Below are 12,409 nucleotides of genomic sequence, written 5' to 3' on the forward strand. Positions count from 1 at the left end.
TATATCGCTCTGTAAGACGATGCTCAGCCACTGCAGATTTGTCAGGTTGTGATATTCGCGTATGGTGGTGATGTTCAACACATCTGTCGTTGACAGTATGAATAGTTTGGCCATGGCCACTGTAGGTTTTTTCACACTCACGTGGTATTTTGTAAACGTCAAGCTTCTTCTAAACTAAATCATTTTTATTGGAGCCAGGGAATGCTTTAATCTTATCTGGCAGATGTAATACACATTTGATTTCAAATTTTTTCAAAACCCTACCTATCTTGGCAGACACGTTCCCAGCATATGGAAGGAAAGCCACAGGACTGGAAGTATCTTCAGCAACTCAAATGCTCATCGAATCTGTCTGTCCATATAGCTATATCTAAAAACAAAGATGATGTGACTTACCAAATGAAAGTGATGGCAGGTCGACAGACACACAAACAAACACAAACATACACACAAAATTCAAGCTTTCGCAACAAACTGTTGCCTCATCAGGAAAGAGGGAAGGAGAGGGAAAGACGAAAGGATGTGGGTTTTAAGGGAGAGGGTAAGGAATCATTCCAATCCCGGGAGCGGAAAGACTTACCTTAGGGAGGAAAAAAGGAAAAAAGGACGGGTATACACTCGCACACACACACATATCCATCCACACATATACAGACACAAGCAGACGTATTTAATCTTTAAATTTTGTGTGTATGTTTGTGTTTGTTTGTGTGTCTGTCGACGTGCCAGCACTTTCATTTGGTAAGTCACATCATCTTTGTTTTTAGATATATTTTTCCTACGTGGAATGTTTCCCTTTATTATGTCCATATAGCTATTATGATTAAACACAACCTTAACATGTTGCGGCTTCAATATTGGAAAAAGTTTAAAATTTTGCACCCTTGCCTAGAAGTGTTCCAATCATGGAATTCATTTCTTTTGTTGAGCAAGCAGTGTCATGTCTTCTGGAAGACTGGGCGGAAGAGATCAGACAGGAGGCTTTCCATCTTTTGCATTGTGCTTGGCCTCCATGGAGTACTATTTGGTCTGGGCCCTATATTATTAATTTTACAAGCAGACAAAGGCAATGCGACCATTTTAATCTACAAGGCCAATTATATGACTAATATGTATGATTTACATAAGGATCTGTCGTATCATGTATTAGAAAAGGATCTCATGGATCTCATAAAATGGACAATGACTTTATTCTGAAGAGGAGCTGATTACTTAAGAACATTATTAAAAAACTTCATTCTGGTGCGGCCATTCCTCCTAGATTATACAATTTGCCGAAGGTACGTAGAGATGGGGGTCCTGTTACACCAGGCCGTTAGTAATTTGGGTGCACCTACTTACAGCTTGGCAAAATATTTAATGTCAGTTGTAATCTCTCATGTGGGTAAATGTGAACACCACATTTCCAATTCCATGAATTTTATTCAATGTTTAAAGTCACTTTGTCTTGGTACCTCTGTTTTACTTGTCAGTTTTGATGTGGTGTCTCTTCTAACTTGGGTCCCTCTTGAAGAGTTATTGATCTTAATTAATGAAAAACTAGACATAGAAATGACGAAACTCTGCTGTCATGTACAATCCACCTATTTTTCATTCAATGACAAATATTTTGAACAGATGGATGGTGCGACTATGGGGAGTCCTGTATCCCCCATAGTCACCAATCTTTTTATGGAAGACTTTGGGGATATGGCCCTGAAAACATCTTTTTTGAAGCCTACTTGTTTATTGAGGTATGTTGATTATTTGTTTCTTGTTTGACCACATGAAATAGATTTCTTGTACCCGTTATTGGACCATTTCAATTGTTTCCATCCTAGCATCGAATTCACATTGGATATTGAAAAGAAGGGGTCTACCCTTTTTGGATGTAATAGTTTATAAGAAAAATGACAGAACTCTTGGACACATACTATAGGTATTTTCATGCTACTAGCTGTCATAGAGCAAATGCTACCTCGGATGCTGAGAATTTGCCACAAGACGTGCAACATCTTAAGGATGTGTTTAATCATAATGGCTATAAGGACAGACAGATTCGATAAGCATTTGAGTTTGGACCATTACCTAAACCAGCTGAACACACTTTCAGTACTGTTGCTTTCCTTCCATATGCTGGGAACATGTCTGCCAAGATAGGTAGGGTTTTGAAGAAACATGAAATCAGATGCCAGCTAAGATTAGAGTACTTTTTGGCTCTGTTAAGGGTGATTTAGGCTTGAGGAAGCCTGGTGTTTACAAAATACTATGTGAGTGCGATAAAATATGCTGTTGCGAAACTATTTGTGCTGTCAATGACAGATGTATCGAATATCATCTCCATACGTGATTATTACATGACAAATCTGCGGTGGCTGATCACTGTCTTACAGAGGGACATAGGATACAGTCCAGTGAGACACAAATAGTTGCGGACTCCTTGCATTACTGGGATTGTGTTTTGAAAGAATCTTTCAAAATCATACTATCAGATAATATCATTAACCATAGTAATGGATAACCACTAAGTAAAACTTGCAATCCTGTTTTACCTTATATGAAGAAAAACAACATTTGAATTGGCTTGCTAAGAATATTAATTTTTAATGATAAATTGTTTTTCGGCAGTATTCACCAGTGGGGGTACTCCAACTCTTCTTGTAACTGGACAGCAGCTATGTTCGAGTGCTTGCACATTATCTTAGTGCATGCTCTTTCAAATTTTTGCTGTATTTAAAGGTGCCATCATTCACAGTTCGAAACACTTATCAATAGGAGAAGCTTAGCTTTTCTTGCCTGATGACGGCGACCAGGTACAGATGACAGTTTTATCTGGTTGAGGACTCGACAAGAATTTGATCAATTAATATGCTGGGAAAGTCTGCATAGTCACAGCCCATTTTTGTAATCATAACAATCTGTATTTGGAGAACATAAGACCTGAGGCATTGGGTTAAAAAATGGAAGACCCTTAACGTAATATGGTATAGCGTTACCTACCTTTTACACCCAAAATAGACTGGATCCTCCTGGGATCATTGGGAAATAAAAATACAGGAAAGTTCTCAGTGGGGTCCTATGATGTTCTTAACAAAGACGCTGTTCCAACTCTGTGAGGGGTGCTCAAAGAGAATGATGGGCCCATAATTACTCTTCCAATACAGGTAACAGTGGTTCAGTAATATCCAAACCAATGGCCTGTTCAAATTTACTTTAGGGTTGACAGTTACAACTGAAGTAGCACAAGGGAAGCTTATGTGGGTGGCATGACACATAATCGACAAATCCCACAAGACCTGTCGCCACAGCAATCACCTGAAGTTGTCAGACCTTCATCCCCACTACTCACTTGAACCATGCTTCAGTTTTACATGCTGTTGTGTGTATTCAGTACACCCTATGATTTTTTTGTTATAATTTTTACAGCTGCAAGGCTTATTCTCTATTTGTTGTTACTGTTCAAATTTACATTAGGATTGATAATTACAATAGAAGCAATATGGGGGAAGCTTATGTGGGAGACACAGCATGCATTGTGACAATTCTGTGAGACCTGTAGTTGCAGCAATCACCACAAGTTGACTGACCTTCACCCCCACCACCACAAAACTTCTCACTTGCACCGTGCATCATTTTCAGACAGGTTGCTGTCCTGTGTGTTTGTTGCACTGTACGATTTTTCTTTCTTATCATTGAATTGTTGCTGGGGTTATTATGTTATTCTTTTAAGTTTTGTTACTGTTATTTGTTGTGTGGTACTGAACAATGTCAGAAGGAGGTTCATCGAAAGTTATGAGTGAGTGTAAAAGTTCAGTGTCATTTTCTTAGCTAGAGTATTGCCATTGAGGTCCATCAAGAGAAATGGTTTGTGCATTGTGTCAGTAATTTGAGTCTGAAAAACTTAACGGTGGCTCGATGCTATCCTTTAACTAGGTAACTGATAGAACTGGTCCAGCTTTGAATACAAACAAAAACAGTGTTGTGAAGATTGACAAGGAAATGTGTGAGAAAGACAAGGAAGATGGAAAAATATTGAACCTTGAAACCATGGGGGTGGAAAAAAAGTTGTATGTATAAACTGATTACCAATATAAATTCATTTGCTTAGGATGTAACTCATTGTCGGTGTATGATTGCTCTTTGAGAAGGAAACATATGAAACTCAGCAGGGTATTGGTTACCATTAAGGATTAGGTCTTGTTCAAGGCAGTCAAATATTGTAATTCACAGGTTTGCACAGCCTAGGATTTTCCTATGGACATTTCTTTGGCTTTAAACTGTGGATGGAAAGGAAGGATGTTGCTGTATGGAAATGGTGGTTTTGAAGAGATCTGTAGCATGAATATCGATGAACCGGTGTGGCTTGATGAAATACAAATCAGTTCTGGTCACATTGTCAGGTATGATTGGACAACGAGTGACACAACTAAAGAAGCAATGACAGTGCCTTGTGGTGAGGGGACCTCACAAAGCTTTCTCCCTAGTGAATATCCTGCTTTTTAAATTAAAGAAGACAGGAGATTATCATGAGGATGTGTATCACATGATGTTTACAAAGTAATTCGTAGAATCACTGATACAAAATCTGGGAAAAACATGAACAGTTGTTCTAGATAAGGGTTCCTTACCAATTAGTTGTTGTTGACAAGGCACCTACCATAGCAAAGTGATTGGATTCAGGGTTATAAAGTTCATATAAGTGATAACCTAAGAAAAGTGGAGCTTATGCGTCTAATGTCTCTTCATAAACAACATTTCACCATATGCAGAATCAACGAGTTGGCGGAAATGTATGGGCGTACAGTCGTTACCACTGCCATTTCAACCCAATAGTGTTAATATTGACCCAGATTAAAGGTTATTTTGCAAAGAATAGTAATAAATTTACCCTTTCTGCAGGTGAAGCACTCATGAAAAAAGAAGTTGTTAGGAATGTCACCTCTGAAGAGTGGAAGAAAGCTGTTAAACAGACCTAGAATACAGATGTAGGAAAGTTCTTTCAGGATGTAAATACTTTAGGATTAAGGGAGACCACTCACCGAAAAGCAGAATCATTGTGTTGATATGATGCACACAAAAACAAAGGAAAACATGCAAGCTTTCAGAGCTATGTGAATGACAAGTGTTGTGACTCACCAATCTTTCAAAGTGCCACCGCGCAGTAACGCGCGTCCTGTACATGCAGTGCTGTCTGCCAGCCATGCAGCAGCAGCGCCACGTAAGCGGCCAGCCAACCAGCGGCTGCTAGAGTCGGACTCAGTTATGATTTGACTGTTAAAGTGTACACACGTCTTACTCTGTTTACTTGATCTGTGGCTTTCATGTATTGCGTCGTCCTTGAAATATATTTGTTCAACTTGAAGTTATAACAACAAGTTAGAGTGAAATATGCAAACACACACTCACATACATACACATGCCTATGCCCATAAATTGGAGAGAGCATGTTGTTTAGGAAAATTCAGTGGAGGATATCATTATTTAATTAAATAGCAACAGTTAAATGTCAGAATAAAATTTAGTCATCAGTTGCACAGCCTGTAAACTTATTTCACTGTACTGGCTTCAGTATATTAATCTGTGATCTTCAGAATCTTAATATTGGCCTAGCAGATGTCAATGTCTTATTCATGTGTCTTCTTGACTCTGTACAGAAGTGTGATTAATTTGCTGTAAATTATCAATCTGTGTTTATTCTTATCACATGAAGTATGTACATTTTTCAACATGTCATGGCATTACATTTCTGTGAAGAAGATGTTGACATCTGCTAAACTAAACAGATTAACAGAAACCAGGCAGATTAACCTATTGAAACTGGTAAAGTGAAATAAATTTCCTAATGGTGTCACTGACAACTAAATTTCATTCTGCACCATATACCACAATTGCTGAGAAAATAACAGCTGTGGATAAAATCACAACAGTTACAGTGACACTTCAAACAGCCCTCACAGCAACAATAGTGATGTCAATAGAGTTTCTCACTACAGATGTAGTGTAAATGGATTCAGCTCCATGTCTGGAGTGTGCACTTTCAATGGTATATAGCTACAAAAAAAAAATTATATTTTTGTTGTAAAAAAGTTCTGGTATGAAGCATGTTCAGAAACTAAGTGTACTGCGTCCATTATAGGCTGCAGGTTTTTGTTTTTTGATGGTAGGCAACTCTGAGAGATAGAGGGGAATCCCTTGATCAGAGTGAGCATCATGGGGACATATAGTACTTGAACTCACATTGTAGTATTCAGTTGCATGACAGATGCCGCTAAGAAATCCTGCTAACTGTAAGCCACATGCTGTGATTCGCTTCCTACTCACATAAGGAATAACACATATTGCACCTTTTTGAGAATCAAATTGTTGTATGGCAAACGTGTTGAGAGCAGAACAAGTGTGTTTAAATGGTATAGGGAGTTTAGTGGAGGTAGAACAAATGTTCATGATGAACAGAGGAAAGGAAGGCCATCTATTTTGACTGATGAGTTTGTGCAAAAAAACAGGGAAAGTGTTTGTGAAGACTGCCGATTAACAGTGGATGAAATTTACGATCTTTCCACAACTCCCAGAACTCTCTTATACAAGACATGCTGCAACACCAGGAATTTTTCGCTAGATAGGTCCCAAAACAGCTGACAGAGCAGCACCAAGAAAATCAATTTAGTAGCTCCCACATGTTTCTTGAGCTACTTTAATTGGAAAGTGAGAATTTTCTAATCTTTATTGTGACTGGTGACAAAATGTTGGTGGCTCATTACACGCCTGAGACAATAAGACAGTCATCACAGTAGCATCACACCAATTCTTGATCTGGAAAATAATTCAAAACTACAATTTCAGACCAAAAAAAATCATGGCCTCAGTGTTTCGGGATTGGAAAGACATAATTTTGATTGAATTTCTGCCTCAGGGACAATCCATTAATGCACAATGATATTGTGAGATCCCAAAAAACTTAAAAGGAGCATTCGAAAACAAAAGGAGAGAAATGTTGATGAGATGTGTGTGCGTGTTGCATGACAATGCCTGTCCTTACACAGCCTTAGTCACCAAGGCATTCTTGGACTAGTTTGGTTAGGATGTTTCGAACCACCCCAATATTCCCCCGACTTGGTGTCTTTAGACTATAATCTTTTCACACTAGAGTGAAATTAAATTTTCAACTGAAGAGCAGGTGCAGAAAGAGGTTCTGGAGTGAAGTGGGAGAGTTCTTCAAGTAGGGCATAAAGAAGCTTCTACAATCTCTCACCACCTACAATGAATGGGTTAGCAATTGTGTGGAAAAATAGTCAACAAGTGCATCAACAGTACCCTGTAATTTTTTTCAAATACACTTTTTCTGTAAAAATATAAAAATCTAGTACTCTTACATTCCGATTATGCCTCGTAGAACGTAAATATGTTTGGTTATAGGAGATCACTGACTGCACTCATAGTACAACTCTTCCAGAAGACTGTGATGCCAGTTCCATATTTATATGGTAATAGTTTGCTCATTTGAGTGAGATGAATGAAATTTGAGAATGACAAATCTGCTCTGTGCCTCAATGCGCTCCTGCTGAATATCAGTCTTAAAGTACTTTTGAACAGACTATAGTGGTTATAAAGGCCAGGGATGATATATTATTTACTAGTCACACTCATCTAACTAAACAGAAATTTCCAGATTGTGAGTGGAATCAGTATCAGTTTGGAAAAAACAATCCTCTGCTCTTGACAATTCCAGCACCATCAAATGTATATGGTTGCCTGAAATGTTCACAGACAGAATTTTGTTACTGTAACATACAGCAGCTCTAAATACCTCTAGTAATTTTATCTTTACTGTGACAGAAGAAAGAATGAAATATGTGAGCTTTTTTGTTTCAAGTGACAGCCATTTTAGGAAACTGATGTTGCGCCCTGTAACAATGTGTGCAGAAGTTTCAGAAATCTATATTTTTCTTTTTTAAGATTTGTTGTTGTCAGTAAACACTTAACAATGCCATTTCTCATTTACAGCAAACTGGGTGAAGGAAGGGTATGAATTTCGTCTTTGTGGAAACTCATCAGGAGCAGGGTAAGAATTTTTAGTTAATTATTATTTTATAATTGTTAGTGCAATAGGGTCTGCAATTGCAATGAATTTTTTAATGGTTTGTGATGCCTTCAGCTGCCATTCTTTTTATTTCATGTTTGATAGTACAATTTCAGCCTTAGGCCATTTTCAAGTATCTAAAATGGAAGCATTATAAATTGGAAACATTTTTTCAATCTTTCAAATATTTCTGGTTGTGTTGATCCTAGGCTCTGAGATTTGAGACTGCTGTGATAATAGCTTGTCAAGACTTGATGCTGTTCGAGTAGTTTCACTAAGGCCAAAATTGTTCAGTTGTACAAGAAATAAAGAGAATTGTAGCAGAAGGCATCACGAAATCATTAAAATAAATAAATAAATAAAAAAGAAAAATATATTACTTTATTGAGATGTATTTTACTTCATTTGATTCTGTATTGCAACTTTTAAGTTTTTGTCTCAGTTTATTTTTATAGTGCCTTTTTAAAAAAATTCTTTTATTTTTAAAATTAAATTCAATTACTGCTATGACTTCTTCAGTTTATCTTTGTCTTCCTCTTTCTTTGTACAGGCAGTGTGAAGAAGGATACACGTGCCTTCAAGGATATGGCCCAAATCCAAATTATGGTTACACTAGTTTTGATACTTTTGGTTGGGCATTGTTATCTGCCTTTAGGCTCATGACTCAAGACTTTTGGGAAAATCTCTATCAGTTGGTAAGCAGTTTACATAATACTGAAAACTTTGAATTTTTATGCATGGTAAGACAAGTAACTGAGTTAGTCCTGAGATAATTTTCTGATTCCTCTATTGAAGTGTGACTCAATGAGTAAAGGTGACATTGATGCGCAAAGTCAGTAGGACTTTTTTAAAAATGTTTCAGATATTCCTGGTTGTGTTGATCCTATGCTCTGACATTTGAGACTGCTGTGATCATAGCTGTGTTAAGGCTTGGTGCTATTCACATAGTTTCATTAAATGCTTCACGCATGGGATGCTAATGTAGTGTGGGTAGCCTTTTGGAGGTTGCTGAGACTTTCAAGAACCTTGCCTGAGTTGAAGAACATTGATATCATCGGACTGAGGGAACTCGTACAATTACATCAGTCAAGTGGCATCCCCACCTACTTCTGTGTCTGCATCATGCTATGTGAGGTTCAGGGAAAATATAATGACCAAATAGACTTAAAATCAGGGCAAACTTTTTATTATAGAAAAATTGATTCGTGGGGCAACTCAGGTGTAGACTTAATTCTTTACAAGCAAATTCAGGACAGTATCACAAATATTAAGTTAATCTTAGATGTAACAGTAAAGCTCGATTTAAAATAAACTGCAGGTATTGTGTGGAACTTATCCAAAGATTATGCGCATATGTAATCTCATTCTCATGAGGTATCACCAAACAAAGAAAAAGAATACCAAACAAAGAAAAATTATCACTAACCAGGTGAAAAATCATGAAACCTGAAAGACTGCTGAAAATGGAAACGAACACTGAACACGGAAAAGATTACTAAGTGAAAACTCTGTTTTATGTTTTTGTACAGTGCAGATTTAAAAAATGCAGAATTGAGAAAAATGCAGAATCAAGGAAAATGTTAAAACCCCCAAAATCCAAGCAAAAACATATGTAATTGGCATACATAATTAAAAATCGTAATTCCCTCCAATACATTGCGTGAAATCTGTATAAGTGAAGGAAATTAAATTTACAATACAATGTTCATAAAATCAGTTGTGGCAATGAATTTCACTAGTTCTTAAAAATTCATAGATGTGTAACGGCAAGTGAGAACTCTTCAAAAAATTGAAATTGGTATCTGGGTACAAAATAATCGAGCTATTTTGTGACATGCTGTGACCACAAATTATACATGAAAACAGGCATTTTTGAGAGATATTTCCGTTTTGCTCGCCCAGGAAAAAGCAAAAATTGATGAACATGGTGAATTAAACCAAAAACTTTGAAATATGGCGAAAGAAGTCAGAATCTAATGTGGGAATGTGTGTTTTCCTTTTGCAGCCAGTGGGATTGCAGCATACTCTGCGTACTTTAGCACAGTGACTTCTAGTGTATTGCTTGTAAACGTTTCCTTGTTTATGGTGCTGAGTGGTCAAAGTGGAGCATTTTACAGTATTGCTAATGCGCACCATTTGCACTTCGAACTTGTCGATTGCTCTAGTGTAAACACAGCAGGTTTTGTGAAAGCATGTATATAAACACAAGTTTTCCTTCACATGTGATACTTACTTTACCGATTTCAGTGTTTCTCTGTCACTGTAATCCATTAAATTTATAACAATCTGTCTGCCATCACAATGCATTAAACACAGTTGAGGACTGCAGCAAAGTCATCGTACAACTGTTTACTGAACACGTCCTGTTAATTGTGATGCTGCATATAGCAAATGGAGTGACTTATGTCGGGTGTAGGTGGTAGAGGCACAATACGTTCCGGACTCTGTCGACAGGCTCCAGGCATAAGTAAAATTAATGCATGGTAGTGAAGGGCGTACGAGGTATAATCATATAAATTAAACCTAAATTGAAGCCATGGTTACTCCATTTGTGATAGAAGGCCTGGTAACTCCATTTGCAGTACACTGATGACATCAGCCATGCTTTGGAACAAGCTGCCAAGTAAGCTTTCCGTTTATCACTCTAAGTGCTAGAAGCCACTGCATTAGCATGGTGTCACCGTGCTATACAACAACTGTCTGCAGGTGGAAAACAAACATCCAAGATGTTACAAATGTCCAAGGTGCTGTAATCTGGCAATTGTCATTGTATTTCGTGGTTCTCAGTGTATTTAATGATGTAAGCTATAAATTTTTGCTATTTTCGAGGTGAACATAAAATGAAAGAACCCAGAAAACTGTTTGTTTTAAGATATAATTTTTGATGCAGTTCGTTGGGAAATCATCAGTTAGCAAAATCATTCAGTTATGTACCCTAGAGTAATGCTAGTAGCAAAATCTACTTTTTTCCTAGTATGTCTATTATTTGACGTAAAATTTTGGAATTTGTTTCTTGTTTGTTTATGGATTCGCAATTTGGTTGTGTCCGTTGATGTTATTCGTGTTGATAAAATGGCTGCCTATGAGGAGAAGAATGAAATTCTCACACCAACTTTGATTTGCAGCTTCTGTACCTATATGTATTTTATAATCCAGTACTCCAGGAATTCTGAATGTTTCATAGGCTAAGGTCACTAAATTTATTATGCAGTGAGCTGAACATAATGTGGTGGCTACGCTGACTGTTGGATGAAGTAACAAGTCACCAGCCAACAAGAGCTCACTAGCTCGAAATGGCTGATGTTTCCTTGATTCTGACTGAGCATATTCTTTTAGATTTGGTGTTTGAATTTAAAGATTGACAATTGATATTATTGCTGAATACAGTACATCAGAAATATCTGGAGAAAGATGAGACTGAGTTATAAGTGGCACAAGAAAAGGTAGCAGCTGGGCCTCTTTGTCATCTGTTAGCTTGGTCCAGAACACTTCGCATCGACTGTAGTGTTTTTCTATAGCTGCTGTGACCTACTAGTAGTTATATCATAATTGTGTGTGGTGAAGCTAAACATTGGAAGTTGTGTTGGCAGTGCCAGTTGTGGATTATGTCAGTATTTCCTCTTTCACGTCTCCCCTCTCCACAGTTGCCTGCGCCCCTTATAACTTATTCAGTCACATCATATATCAATAGAAAGGAAACAGGATGAAGACAAGCAAGACATTGAGTAAGAACTTAGAATCAAGGGAAGAAACATAAAATTGGGAAATTTTTAGCATTGATCTTATGGGGTTTTCACAGGGATTATGAATTTATGATGTAGAATCATGAAAAATGTAAAATTGAAAAATGTAAAATCAAACTTCCAGTGTACTCATCATATAGTGGAGATGCTGAGTCACAGATAGCCACAACAAAAAGGCTGTCAAACAAGTAAGCTTTTGGCCAAAAAGTCCTTCATCAGAATAAGAAAACATATACTCAAGCAAATGCAACTCACATACACAACCACAATCTCTGATTGCATTGGCAGCCATTGAAGGTTGATGATCACATCCATGACGCTCTTGTTTTTGAAAAACACATGATGAAATCAAACTTCCAGTGTACTCATCATGTAGTGGAGATGCTGAGTCACAGATAGGCACAACAAAAAGGCTGTCAAACAAGTAAGCTTTTGGCCAAAAAGTCCTTCATCAGAATAAGAAAACATATACTCAAGCAAATGCAACTCACATACACAACCACAATCTCTGATTGCATTGGCAGCCATTGAAGGTTGATGATCACATCCATGACGCTCTTGTTTTTGAAAAACCCATGATGAAATGTGCTGCTCTTCTTTGGATCTTCTC

General features: G+C 37.4%; 1 protein-coding gene across 1 annotated transcript in view; it reads left to right on the forward strand.

Annotated features, from left to right (window-relative positions):
- Positions 1-12,409, forward strand: part of LOC124623171 (sodium channel protein para) — an 876,466-nt gene that overhangs the window by 177,722 nt on the left and 686,335 nt on the right. Inside the window, exons 7-8 of the mRNA XM_047148975.1 lie at positions 7,981-8,038; positions 8,607-8,751. Of these exons, the coding sequence (XP_047004931.1) occupies positions 7,981-8,038; positions 8,607-8,751 (203 nt within the window). The remainder of the gene's footprint in view (positions 1-7,980; positions 8,039-8,606; positions 8,752-12,409) is intronic.

The sequence above is a fragment of the Schistocerca americana genome, chromosome 7, assembly GCF_021461395.2.
Source record: "Schistocerca americana isolate TAMUIC-IGC-003095 chromosome 7, iqSchAmer2.1, whole genome shotgun sequence".
NCBI classification, from domain to species: domain Eukaryota; kingdom Metazoa; phylum Arthropoda; class Insecta; order Orthoptera; family Acrididae; genus Schistocerca; species Schistocerca americana.